Below are 14,984 nucleotides of genomic sequence, written 5' to 3'. Positions count from 1 at the left end.
ATTCCAATGGTCAAAATGAAGTTACGTCTGCTAGAGGTTCTGATCTGATTTCTTGTTCTCTGGTACTCCTGTTACTAGCTAGTTCTGATCTGATTTCTTGTTATCCTGTACTCCTGGTACTGATCTGATCTTGGTATCTTCAAATTATTCTTTTAAACCAGAGGTTATCCGAATTTTCTGAAGTAGGTTTTGGGGTTGTATTTCCTCATACATACTCGTCTTTAGGATATATACTGAACAACTTGTACTTGAAGTTCCCATTGATTGAGTATCATCATAACTCGGAGATACAGGAGAAGCACCGAACCAGGGAGAAAATTTATCTCATCACAGAACATTCTTGCGAAGGTTGAGTAAGAACTTCACGGAGAAAGTTATAACACACCAGCTCTCCATCCTAACACCTCAACCTACAGAACAAGATTATTCCACAATAATAATTATGTATCATTTTAACGAGGTGTGCAGTAAAAAATTCATATTATACATTAAAATACGAAAATTCTACTTTTTATCTTTAATTTAATAATTATAACTTTGGACAAACCAGAGATATCATTATAACCCTTTGGTCCGTCGAATTAGCTCAGTCTCGATTTCCTTAACCAAATAAAGGTTGAAGGGTCTGAATCTATGTATAGCCTGGGGGGACGTCACACTTCCCCCCCCACCCACCCATCCACCCAGAAAAGGGCCTTTGAGAACATAGGGTTGAAATCGATTTTCATAGCCCAATTTGCAAGGCAAGCACATGAAAAAAAAATTTGACCGATAACTTTCATAGTTTAGGTGCTATGGAAGGTTGAAAAAATTCAGAAAAATATTTTGTTGTTGATTTAAACAAATATCAAAGTGTGACACATGCAAAGAGAATAGAATATATATTAGAGTGGAATTTACTGGAAAAAAGTGTAAAACGGCCATTTTGTTGTACTGTTTCCATACTGCAGGTGTACTTCTCATATTTGCGCTATATAACCTTTTGGGCCCTGGAACATCATTTTAAAGAAAATCTATAATTAATATTAAAAGAAAACCAAATTATGAAATAGGCTGGTTTAATAATTGACCAATAATCATTTCACATAGACTATGCCTTTCACTTTACAAACGATGATTTTGCGTTCATACTGCAGGTACTTCACATATTTATGCTAAATAACCGGGCCCTGGAATATAATTTTATAGAAAAACTAAAATTAATGTTAAAATAAAACCAAATTATGAAATAGGCTGGTTTCATAACTTAAATGATCATTTCACATAGACTCTATGCCTTTCACTTTAGAAAAGATGGTTTTCCGTTATAACTATAAATCAAATGCTGTTTTTATTCACTTAATTCATTATAAAGTTTATTTAACAGCTTTAAAAAATTAGAAATTGAAATGGATAGTCTAGGGAACATACTGTATTAATGTACTCTACGAACTCTACTGCATATAATTTGTGAACATTTACATGATTTTTACACTTTGAACTCCCTTTCAGGCTGAAAGGGACTGAAAAAAATTCATACCGAGAGATTCTTTAAATTCCCCTGTATTCTGTTCTCTTTGATCTAAATCCATTTTTCAAGCTTTTCAAAAATATAGTTTTTAGATCTGTAGCTTTAGTCACAAAAAAGTTATGGGCTATTTTTTTTTTTTTACACAGACGGACTTTTTACCGCCCTACGCATTAAAAAAACACGAATACAGACAATCTTTTAACTATTCATTAGAAATCATATATCACGGTAATAGCTTTAAGTATAAAAATGAGTGATAGGACACAAAACTACGCCTGTTGACGGTTAAGGGCATAAAGCTTGTTGTTAACAAGTTATCAAAGTAAGCTATACAGAAGTTCGTCATTAAAATAATTTACGTCAAAAAATTGTAAACCTACTTTTCTGTAACATATCGATTCAATATTCACAAAATTCCCCTTTGGTTAATTGCGGAAAATTATTACAAAATACAAGACGAATTTTTTCATTATTTTTGAAAAGTGACTTATCAAAATTTTAAATACTAATGCAGACAACATTTTATACAAATGTTCTTTCTTTCGTCAAACTGGCATTGATGAGGTAAGGCACAACTCACCATTATTTCGTCCTACCACACCTTTTTTGGGTCCGCCATTGCTTACATTCTTTATTAAGTACAGGGTGTTCCAATAAACATGGGAATTAAGAGAAGATTTCTAGTCTTTGTGTTCAGAATTAGAGTTGTATAACCTAATTCCAATGGTCAAAATGAAGTTACGTCTGCTAGAGTATATTTTATACAAACGGTAGCAGACGGATTATAGCTTTCCTATTAGGCATCACCATGACAAGGGCGCACACAGGGGGGGGGGGGGCAGTGCCCCCCTAGAACTTAGAGCTTTCACACTTTTAAATCTTAAACAGAAGAGTGAAGAACATAAAAAAAGTTGGTTTGCTGGTTTTTTCTACTAGTTTTGTTTAAAGGAGAGATAAAGGAGTATTTGTATTTGTAAGGTAATTGGACTGTATGTGTCTTGTGTGTCTTTATAGTATCCATGAAGCCAAATGTTGTGAATTAACAGTATAAAAGCCCCACAGGCGCTCTTGGGAAAAGATTTTTTTGCGCTTCGCGCATAATTGCCCCCTCCCCAGATTTCTGTGTACGCCCTTGTCACAATACTAACTAAAAAAACATTTACAATGACAATATCACTGAATTCCCATGTTTATTATTATATTCGAATTAGAGCCAAATCATGCAGTTTTTGATGGTTTAAAATATTTTTTCCTGGGGTGACGTGTGTCTATTCCATGTGCTTGACAAATTTAACGTCCATCAAAGCTCTATTTCGAAATTCTTTTAAAAAACGTTAAGAGTTAAACAAAGTTATAAAATGACCAATTAGTGTAATTTACCTTTCAAGTTATTTCTAGTTCTTGATTAAGTTCGAATCCTTCCTATCATTAAAACTAGGAATATATTTACATTTATATTATTTGGTAAAATGAGATCTCTACATATAGGTCTAAACTCGGTACATTTACAATAATAGGATAAATAATCACAATTACAGATCACAGCCTGGTCACGTGGTCAGATCATGAATGGGGTTTACAGTGCAACAGTGTACACCTCATGTTCATATACAATTCAGTTTTGAAAACAGTTAATGGGGTCGTTAGTTGGAAATTATTCCAATTAAAATTTATATTTTCACAAATATAAGGATTAAATTATGTCGGTAACCAGGGGTAAAATAATTATCATAAAATATGTTTAATTCATCAACAAATCTTTCATGGCGCCTGGAAACACAGGGAGAGAATATTGTTTAAATTATCACATAATCACACAATTATCCTAATTAAATAAGTTGACTAAATAATAGATGAATAAGTAGGAAGAGCTATTACCTAAAGAATATGCCTGATTAAAATCAAAATATTGATAATTAGCGTGAAATGTACAATTGATTTTGAGCAACGGTTAAAATGGCGAGGTTTTAAATACATAACATAGACTGATTGTTGGCGCATGAGTTAGCTCTGTATATACAGGGTGTCCCACGAAACATGACAGTTGGTAAATAGTTAAGAATGTCTTCTTCCATAATTTGTTTAATTGTTGTTTCCAATGTCAATAATAAAAATATTAAATAGGAGTCATGTTACCGCAAAATTAATTTCAAAGTAAAATATATTTGAGCAAAAGATTTTTTAAGCGAAATAAACTGCATAACGCCTTTACTATCTAATACATTGTATGGAAGACGACATTCGAAACTATTTACCAACGGTCATTTTTCGTGGGACACCCTGTAGGTAGATTCTAATTTATAAAACTAGGCTTTAAGCAATTATATAACTGTATGAATACTCTTGAGTGGAAGATGATTTCTCGTAATATAATTAGAGAAGAATTTGATAACTAGAAAACCGTAGATACAAATCCAGTTGGTGTTTCATTGAACAGTTTACTTGGTCTACTAATAGTCCGGAGACGTGTCTATGACCAATCAGGAAAACTGAACCTCCAGATTTTCCGGGATGTCAGAAGAACAGACACTGAAGGTTTCACATCATCTTCAGGTTTTCGGAGAGCTTTCTCTGTATGTGAAAACTTTCTACTGATGGACAGGAGAGGTTCAAGCTATCTCCAGGTGGTCAAGAGTACTGGCTGGTTGTAAGTTAAGGTTTACAACATCTAAAGGTGGTCTGGAGCACTGGTTGTTCAGGCTTTTCTCCAGCTCGTGAGAAGAACTAGTATAGGTCTAGACTGTCTCTAGGTGGTCAAGCTCTGGTGAGTCCGGAGTACTATCTGATGCAGGAGATTGTCGTAAAGGAACCATTGACTGAAAATAAAATCATTCAACAATAAAACTAAGAAGAAAATTTGATAAATTTTTGTCTCTTAATCCCTTAACGAATAATTACTGAGTAGTATATTTTCTAAATTTCCTTGTACCTCGGATTCATGAAACTTCCCCATAGAACTACGAACTGGAGGATGGTAGAGAGAACGGGACGGAGCTGCAGATTTCTCCGAACTTGTTTCACTCCAACCTGAACCCTTCCTTAGCTTCTTATAGCAGATGTAGAAGACCTTTAACATGGTTCATAATTATAAATTAGAACCAATCTCTCTACCGATAAATCTTTTGAAAATGTTGGTAAAAGAAACTCTTGGAAGCATAATTAAAGTATAATAAGGCTCATTAATTCTTTGACTATTTCTATCATTAAACATCGAATAAAAATAGTATCAATTCACACAATCTTCAATCATAGTTTGGCCAAATATACCATTTTTAAAAATCAATCATTGTTTCTTATTTATAAAAATATTTACCAAGCTGAGGATAGCGCTGAGGAAGGCTGTGATACCGATAACAAGAGAGTAGAAGAGAATTTTATTATTAAACCAAGGAGTGTAACTAGAATACATCTCCTCAGATATTTCTCCTCCAGAATTTACTAATTAAAAAAATATTTATTTCGCGGATTTTTCAAATTTGTTAACATTTTAGACTATTACATAAAAAGATACGTGGATAAATTGAACCTGGAATTAATGAACTAGGTGCCGGATTTAATGAATTTTAACAAGGTCTACTACTACTCAACTACTCGGATAAGTGATTCACAATTTGTCCAATGTCCATGTCCTATACATGATAACTACACTGTAGAACTACAGATAAGTATTTGAATCGACGGTATGTAGTTAAAGCGACCAAGCTCAAATGAAATAAATTCGCTCCTAGGTCAAACAATAAAACATAAGGATTTAATATGTACGAGTCATTACCAGAAAAAAAACGATTGTCGTGTTATAAATCTCTCAGAAATGAAGTCAGCGTTTTTTTAAATTTGTTGGGGTTATGAGAGATACATTTATCTCTTAGTTCACATTTTCAGAATCTTTACCAACGATTCTAATGAAGACTTAATAAAGACAATTTTCGTTCCGCTGGATTTAATGAAATAAATAAATAAATGTATTTACCATGTCCTCCAGGTTTCTTGTGAATACATGAAACTCCGTTTTCTCCTAAAACCATCCCGGTCGGACACAGGCATACAGAGTTCTTGGAGTCTGTAAACCCTCTAGTTGTCTCCCTCCTGGTTAAACCAGGTTTATGAGGATATCTAGGAGTGGGAACACAGATATGAGAACACCGATCCATCCTCAACCTGCAGGCATTCTCTCCTCTGGGCTGGGTGTAGCTGTGGTAAACCTTCAAACTCATCGGGTGTTCAACCTAGAATATCAAGGAGTTAACTTTACTTCTACCTAGGATATCAAGGTATTTACTTTACTTCTACCTAGGGTATCAAGGTATTTACTTTACTTCTACCTAGGATATCAAGGTATTTACTTTACTTCAACCTAGGATATCAAGGTATTAACTTTATTTCTACAGGATATCAAGATGATATCTTTATTTCTACCTAGAATATCAAGGTGTTAACTTTACTTCAACCTAGGATATCAAGGTGTTAACTTTAAATGTACCTAGGATATCAAGGTGATAAATTTACTTTTTCCTAGGATATCAAGATGTCCAATTTTCTTCAAAAAATTGTAGTTAGATTTTGAATAAAACGTGACAACTTTAGAAGAATCAACACTTTATATTTAACATTTGATAGCTCAGAAGGCTTCCAAGAGTATTGTGTAACTTAATACTCTCAACGCGTTTTTTATTTGGGTGATTTGACAGGATTAAACAATTACCAGTAAAAACAAAATCTTTCTGTTCAAAATTTAAATATTAATTTTATGTGGAATTAGACCTAAGGTCGAAATTCCAAGTAATTTGTGAATACAGTTGAAGAGGTAAAATATTTACCATATATGTAGTTTTGAATTGTAGAAGATTATCTCCTGTAAACTTGTCTGCTTTATAAATAGAACTTGAGTTTAGCCCCCAGTCCGTCCAGTAAACTGTATCCTCGAACACGGATAAACTGTAAGGATGGTGAAGATGAGCTGGAGAGCGGAGAACCTGGCGAACCAACCCGGAGAATATTCCTACACTGTTGATAGTATGGAGTTTAGCGTCCACCCAATATACAGTTTCATGAACCAGATCTAGGGTTATACCGTTGGGCCACAGGATATCCTTAGTTACAAGAACTTTACGATTAGTTCCGTCCATACCACACATCTCTATCTTCGGCTCCTTACCCCAGTCAGACCAGAAGATCCAACCCTTCTCCGGGTGCAGGGATAAAGATCTAGGTTCATCCAACCCACTTGTAACTATATCCAGAGAAGATTCCCCGTTAAAGTCTGTTAATGCTATAAACTTTGCATCCTTCTCCCGTCTGACCCAGTACAGGTTATCATGTATCCAGTCTACTGCTAAACCCTCATCAGCACTACTGTTCACTACAGTTCGTCTAGACTTGAAGTTATCATTTACTCTAGCTCTGTATATCCTTCTATCGATACTATCTGTCCAGAAGATCTGTCCAGCCTCGTGATGGAAATCTATCCCAACAGCTGACCTCGTATCCTCGACAATAGACACGGTCTCCTGGCGTCGGAGATCAGTTAGACGAATATCCTTCTTGTGAGCGAATATAATTCCAAGTTTTCCCTTCTCAACCTTACACTTGGTTTCATCTGTTGTATCCTGGACGTATCCCTGGATACAGGAGCAGGAGAATCCTCCTTCATGGTTTAAACATTGCTGGGAGCAGGAGCCAGGGATTGAACATTCATCAATATCTAGACATGCAAAATATTTATTTATTAATAAGTTAATATTTTTAGTTTATCAATCTAATCAAAATGTTGACATATTTGGATTTAGTTCACAGAAATTGTCTTGGATAATTAATTTTCCATATTATCATCATCTTCACTTAACAGAATATAAATATTCTTTTTCAACTTTTTTTACATTAAACTTAAGAGGGATGTTCAATAATCTTTGCGAAAAAATTTTAAATTATTATTTTTTTAGACGTCTCTGTCCTGTATTTTTTTTCTATGTAATTCGCATTCTCCCGGAGGTTTTTTAGCTCCGTCGTCACAGCACAGGAACATTTTAAATACCAACCCAGGAAAGAGGTCACTTAAACAAAAATATTGGCCTAAAACTTTCCAAATATAAAGCAGACACCTTTAAAATGCATTAGAGGAGAATAATATGGACAAGGCAACAGTCTACATGTGGACTGAAAGGGAAAGTGTAGTGACGAGTGTTGGCAGAAAAAGAAAATGTCTGAGCAGGAAATATCCACAAAAACCCCACAAACAGTTGACACAATTGAAACACAGTGCGCTTGAAGGACCTCTAAGAGCTAAGCAAAATCCCATGTAACTTTTTTTGATATTCTGGAAGCGCTCATTAAGATGAACATTTTGCGATATGGCATCACTTTTTCCTAGGGCGAATTTTTACAAATATAAAAACCTCAAGGACCCTTTCTATAACAAAGGATTACCCTCATTTGACCCAACCTTTAGAACACGCATAAAAGGATAAAGTTTTAGTCTATAGATAAATATTTAGGCTGTGACAAGCAACGTTTACGGGCTCCGGGAGAAAGCTATAATTGGGTCCAACATATTATCTGATCAACATTAGCTGTTTAGAAAATTTGAACCGGTAGAAATATAGTGAACTTAAAAAAAATATTACATGGCTTAGATGCCTAGAAGCATCTTTAAAAAAAATTTAGCAAAACTTATTGAACATCCCTCGTACATTTAACTCTGGTGCATAATAAATAAAATCCTTTAGTTGGTTTAAACCTAAAGTCATTTAAATTTTATCATCATTCTTAATATTTAAAGTTTGGAAAGTGTCTACCCCTGGAATATATTGTTTACCTGTACAAGTATTGTTTACAAGTTTGAACCCATGAAAACAAGAACAGAAATGTCCTTGAGGAGTATCCGTGCACACCTGATCACACCCTCCGTTCTCTACTCCACACTTCCCGTCCTGTCCACATCCATCCCGGGGTTCATCCTCGTAGTTCCCGCAATCGTTGATCGTGTCACATACACGATCCCGGGGGAGACAGGGTTGACCGTTCCCACAATCAAACTCAGTCTGGAGGTCACATCTCGGCCTCGGCCTTGATTCTGAATACAAATATAACCTTGAGACTCTATACAGCCTCGCTTTCTGCGAGAAATCAATCCTTCAAGGAGAATTCATTAAAAAATGCGTAAATCATGAGAACAGGGATGAATAACTATTTCAATTATTTTGAGCAACCTGGTTGCTATGGATCTGTCTTCGCAGAATCAATTTGCAGGCTGATGCAAGGGATAAATATCTCCCTAAATTTAACTATCCGCCCCACCTAGCATGACATTATTGAAAAAATAAACACTCAAAAACAAAGATTTAAATGAGTTAAATGATTGAAAATCGTAGGAGGGTTGGGGGGAGGAGGGTATAAAATGATTATAAAGGGGGGGGGGAATTTATTTTTAAAATTTAAATTCTTTTCTATATCATCTTCCTATATTCTAAATTACAGGGTCCAAGCATATTGTAAAATATGATTATAAAAACGGATTCATGACGCCTGGAATTATATTCAGTTTTGTCCTGGAATTATATTAAGTTTTGTCCTGGAATTATATTCAGTTTTGTCCTGGAATTATATCAGTTTTGTCCTGGAATTATATTCAGTTTTGTCCTGGAATTATATTCAGTTTTGTAGACATTTTTATCAGTATTAAGGAAACCATTGTAAACTAAGCACTAAGCACTGAGCACTTTAAAGTAGTTTAAGTTCTGAAAATAATAATAAACTTACCACATGTCAACTCATCCGACCCATCCAAGCATTCAGGGCGTCCTGAACATAGGAACTGGAGAGGGATACATTCTCCGTTCTTGCACCGGAACTGATCATCTCTATAATTGAATCATTAAAACTAAATTACATCATAAAAGAATTGAATATTAAGACAACGAGAGAAAGAGACAGGAGGAAGACGATATTTTAGCTCAAATGGAATTGTATTTATCGAAACTAAAATAAAAGAAAAGAAAGGCAAGATAAATTAAGAGAAAAATGAATGAAATTCGTACCAGCCTACGACAAACAACAAGTACATATTATATTGAATATACTTGTCGTCTTTTGTATCTAACAAGATTAATGAAATGATAAGTGTGCAAGGTCGTCTAAACAAAACTTTATGGGATTTAGTTTATTTAACATTTATTTGGTTCCAAACCAACCAATAAGTTAACGATTTTTTGACGGATTTTCTATTTGAGACAAGTTTAAAGTTTGGTTGCAAACCAATCGATTAAGTTACTAATGTTTTGATGGATTTTCTATTGAGACAAGTTTGAAGTTTGGTTGCAAACCAACCAATTAAGTTACTGATGTTTTGATGGATTTTCTATTGAGACAAGTTTGAAGTTTGGTTGCAAACCAACCGATTAAGTTACTAATGTTTTGATGGATTTTCTATTGAGACAAGTTTGTAGTTTGGTTACACCCAATAAATTACTTAATTTATGATGGTATTATTGAAATGAAGAGTAGCTTAAAATTAAGCTAAAACAACCCCTTTAACATCCCATTATCATTCCTAATTATTAGAGCCCATCATGGTTTGACACTAGACAGGATATATATGTATATATATCACCTGCAGACAGACTTAACTCCACAAATATCTTCAGATTCGTCAGATTCGTCCAAACAATCTGAATCTCCGTCACATTTCCAGTGTTGATGAATACACTGGTTCCTACTCCTACACTGATACTCGTCATGTTTACATAAACCAGACAGAGAAGGAACAGAGGAACAATCCTTCACGAATATTAGATTAGTATTTCAAAAATTCAGACGAGTTCACCGAGAATCAAGAAAAACAAATCTGTACCCCCCCCCTTAATCTTCGAAAAACCGCAGATACACTACCACATAGGTAACAGATCATGTCAAGCCAAAACAACGTCGTATTCAGTTTCAAATACTAGACTTTTCAGGTTAAATACAAATCATATGCATAAATAAGGAGGAAGTTGTTGTTGTGGTAGCCTTTGATCCATAGAAGCGTATATGGACATGGAAATTGGTTGTGAAGTTATTTTGACCACGAACTGAATTGAGTAAGGTTCGTATATTACCTGCTCGTCTGAAGCGTCCTGGCAGTCCTGCTGTCCATCACATCTCCAGCGGAGAGAAACACAAGATCCGTCCTTACAGGTGAATGAGTCATCACTGCACTCCACCACGGTACAGTTCATCTCGTCCTCTCCGTTCCTGCAGTCCGGAGAACCATCACACAACCAGTTAGACTGGATACACTCAGAGTCACCACACTTAAACTCTCCCAGACCACAACTAATATCTAGATAACAAGGGAGTAATGGATTAAATAAAATCAGACTTGTAGAGACAGCTCAGAAGTAAACTGGAATAAGGTATTAAATGGAATGCATGTATACAGTGGTAAACTAGTATCTAACTAGTTTATTTCTTGAAGCTCAAAACATCATTGGTTGAACGTTTTCTGTTTATTTAATAAAAGAAGACTAAGAATAAGAATTAAGATTCAAAAGATCCCTATTAACAACATGATAAAGATTGCCTCTTCGGCATTAGAATACAATCGGGTCAAATGTTATTGTTCAGACTTTTTATATTGCACCCTTATTCAATATATCAAAATATTATACAGAAGATTAAAAAAGTAATTTAATGAAGATTTATTCAAAATTGTGAGCTTTACAAAACTCGGTGATGTTTTTCATTTAAATTCTTTCTTCAAACGTAAGTAGTTGAAAGTTTGAATGAGGACGCAAAAAAAGGTTCGCTGATATACTTACTGCAATTCCTCTCATCCATCCCGTCCTCACAATCTGGTTTCCCGTCACATACCCAGGATCCAGATATACACATTCCAGTACTAGGACACAGGAACTCAGTATCCTTACACCTAATATATAATATTAGTTAATCATATATCGTCTTCAACAGAAATAGGAAATCCGGGAACAAGAAAACATAAATCTGAAATCCAGTAGTTAGTAGTTCTTAACCATGTTGTTAAGATGTGCTCCATAGTTACACAAATATAACGTTAAACCTATTCTGAGTTGCGTTATAGAGATGCTTAAGTGGTGACCCCGACGTAATCATAAACAAAATTGCTTTTCAAAAAATATGGAAAAATTGCTCTTTACTCAGGGGTTCCCAATCACAGGACCATTTTTATTGTTTATAATTCTAAGAAAAAACTTTCAACTTTTCCATGTGAAGCGTGCAGTGAAATTAAAAATGAATTAAAACTTACTTCCTCTTGTTGCATAGCTCCGGCCATTCGTCCAGTTGGTCGGGACAATCCATCTCTCCGTCACACTGCCACGAGGTCGGGATACAATATCCGTTCCCACACCGGAACTCGTCAGCATTACAACTACTTCCGGAACCTGAAAGACGAAAGTGTTAGAGAAACATTAAAATATTTTTTTAGTTATGATTTAGAAAGATAAATTGGAACATTTTCTAGAAAGAAAACAATCTTGAGATAAATAATTATTTACAACTACTTTACAGGGAAGTTAAGGGAATTTTACTTTACCAAGTGTTTCAAAGGCATTGGTCATAGGTTATTTGTGGTTAAGTATAATTTTTAGCTTCCTAATAAAGCAGTTATATTCAATTTTATCATTTTTTTAGATGAAAATGCGCTAATTTTAAGCTTAAGAACTATTTACGTTTAGGGTTGAGACAATTTATTCGAAAGGATTAAAAAATAACTTGAGCCAAAATAAATAGGAAATATAAAATAATTAATAAACTAAAAATTATCTGTTTTTTTTAGTTAAAAATTACTTAAAACTTCGGGTCATGTCAGGAAGCAAGGCAAGCTGACCTGAATTTTTAAATAAATAGAAAATATGTCAGTTTTGAAACTCTTTCATCTAGCATAAATTTTAATGCGTAGGAATATTTCAGCTTTATCGCTAAACCTATAGATAATACTCAAGTGGGGATAAATAAACTTAGACAAGGATAAAAAATATCTAATCCTTTAGTTACAATTATGGTCAAAATTTATTTTAATTTCGCCCCTCTCCTAGCTTCAGGGGACTGTAAGCGTAAAGTCAAGTTACCTTTCATGCAAATATGGCAATGCCCGATTTACAACGGTACCCTTAAAAGCTTCGTCTTAAGAATGAATTAGATATGCATGTTTATGTGTATTAAACTGTTAATTTTCATTTGAGGGTACTTTTTAAAAGTTACATGCGCATTTTTGGCCTTAAGAATAACCATTTTTATCAGATTAAGGTACTGTTGTAAATCGGACATTGCCATTTGTTCATGGTGGGTCACTTGAAATTACGCCCCTTTAATTTATGATGTAGAGTAAGAAATAAACCAGAAATCTTTCTTTGTCATTGGATTCATAGAACAGCAAAGATTGATTTCCCAAAAATGATGAACTCTGCGTTGTCATATTCCAGAAGAAAGATGAATACAAGTTCTTGTTCCTTGTTCCGTAGTTTCCTACGTCATAAACTCCAGGGTAAATCAATCATTTCTGGATATATGCGGAGTTATCAGTGATGATGGGGGGGGGGGGGGAAGGGGGGGCATGAATAGAAAGGGTGTGCATGTGATGTAGCTAGGACCTCCCCCTCTCTTCCTAAAAATGTCCAAAGAATACTCATCAAAATGACGCAAATAATACGAGCATTGTTAAGTCAAGGAATGTGCAGATAATGATGTTTTTAAATTGGCACGTCAGCAGAATGTTCATGCTCAATATTTTAGAAAAATTATTATCTACGCAAGATCATATTTTATAAATTTTCATCATAGAAAAATAATACTTATATGAATCCGGTTTAGTCAGTTAAAAAAACCCATTTAGGCAATTTTAAAGAACAGATTGTAGGACGAGAGAAGTTATTTTCTCTGGGTTTCCGGCTTCACAACCCCCCCCCCCCTCCCGCCCGCCACAACAGCCCTGGGTGCCCCTGTTGTCCTCTGTAAGTTCAGATATGGTGCCATATATGGTGAGGCTGAAACAGCCAAGTATATATATAAATATATACATTATATAAGTTGGAACTCCGGAGAATTTTCCAGAACTCTCTGGATGCATCATGAAACAAATACAGTACATTACAATAAAATAAATATAATTTTGTCGATATAATGTTGACCGGAAACGTTGCTTATAAACACAAGCATTATGTGATTATGTTATTCAACTCTAAACATCCGACAGTTTTAGTCTTGCACATGATTGGAACCAGTTCAAGGATAGGATGAGATGTTAGAACAAATAAGGACGAGAGGATAAGGATAGATATCTAGCAGGAGAAGAGGATAAGGATGGATATCTACGAGGAGAGGACAAGGTAAGTTATCTACCAAGAAAAGAGGACAAGGATGGATATCTACCAGGAGGAGAATATAAGGATGGATATCTACAAAGAGAAGAGGATAAGGATGGATGTCTACCAGGAGGAGAGGCCAAGGATGAATATCTACGAGGAGGAAGTTGAGAAGAATGGATATTTACCAGGAGGAGAGGACAAGGATGGATATCTAGCAGGAGAAGAGGATAAGGATGGATATCTACAAGGAGGAGAAGACAGGAAAGGATATCTACCAAGAAAAGAGGACAAGGATGGATATCTACCAGGAGAAGAGACCAAGGATGAGTATCTACGAGGAGAGGACAAGAATAGATATCTACCAAGAGAAGTTGACAAGAATGGATATCTACCAGGAAGAGAGGACAAGGATGGATATCTACTAGAAGGAGAGGATAAGGATGAATATCTACCAGGAGGAGAGGACAAGGATGGATACCTACTGAGAGGAGAAGACAAGGATGGATATCTACCAGAAGTAGAGGACAAGGATGAATATCTACCTGGAGTAGAGGACAAGGATGGATATCTAACAGGAGTAGAGGACAAGGATGGATTGGATATCTACCAGGAGTTAAGGACAAGGATGGATGTCTACCTGGAGTAGAGGACAAGGATAGATAACTACCAGGAGGAGAGCACAAGGATGGATATCATACAGGAGTAGAGGACAAGGATGGATTGGATATCTACCATGAGTTAAGGACAAGGATGGATGTCTACCTGGAGTAGAGTACTAGGATGGATGTCTACCTGGAGTAGAGTACAAGGATGGATGTATACCTGGAGTAGAGTACAAGGATGTATATCTACCTGGAGTAGAGTACAAGGACGGATGTCTACCTGGAGTAGAGTACTAGGATGGATGTCTACCTGGAGTAGAGTACAAGGATGAATGTCTACCTGGAGTAGAGTATAAGAATGGATGTTTACCTGGAGTAGAGTACAAGAATGTATATCTATTATTTACCTGGCTCACATTGCAGTTCGTCCAACCCATCTACACAATCTTTCTCTCCGTCACAAACCCAGTCTTGAGGAATACAGCTCCCTAGATATAGATAACCATTAGTTTATATTCTTTATACATTATGTTTATGAGATCTCCCCCCCCA

General features: G+C 35.3%; 1 protein-coding gene across 1 annotated transcript in view; it reads right to left on the bottom strand.

The window, feature by feature from the left end:
• Nucleotides 1-2,951: 2,951 nt before the first annotated feature.
• Nucleotides 2,952-14,984, bottom strand: part of LOC111698944 (low-density lipoprotein receptor) — a gene marked incomplete in the record, with an annotated part of 15,459 nt that continues 3,426 nt past the window's right edge. Inside the window, 13 exon segments of the mRNA XM_023469432.1 lie at nt 2,952-3,520; nt 3,790-4,326; nt 4,440-4,577; nt 4,824-4,948; nt 5,481-5,736; nt 6,328-7,211; nt 8,322-8,579; nt 9,266-9,366; nt 10,116-10,282; nt 10,603-10,826; nt 11,305-11,414; nt 11,772-11,907; nt 14,840-14,920. Coding sequence (XP_023325200.1) covers nt 4,246-4,326; nt 4,440-4,577; nt 4,824-4,948; nt 5,481-5,736; nt 6,328-7,211; nt 8,322-8,579; nt 9,266-9,366; nt 10,116-10,282; nt 10,603-10,826; nt 11,305-11,414; nt 11,772-11,907; nt 14,840-14,920 — 2,561 coding nt within the window.

The sequence above is a fragment of the Eurytemora carolleeae genome, unplaced genomic scaffold (assembly GCF_000591075.1).
Source record: "Eurytemora carolleeae unplaced genomic scaffold, Eaff_2.0 scaffold129, whole genome shotgun sequence".
Lineage (NCBI taxonomy): Eukaryota > Metazoa > Arthropoda > Copepoda > Calanoida > Temoridae > Eurytemora > Eurytemora carolleeae.
The sequence above is the reverse complement of the archived record's forward strand: the minus strand, read 5'-3'. Positions and strand labels throughout refer to the sequence as shown.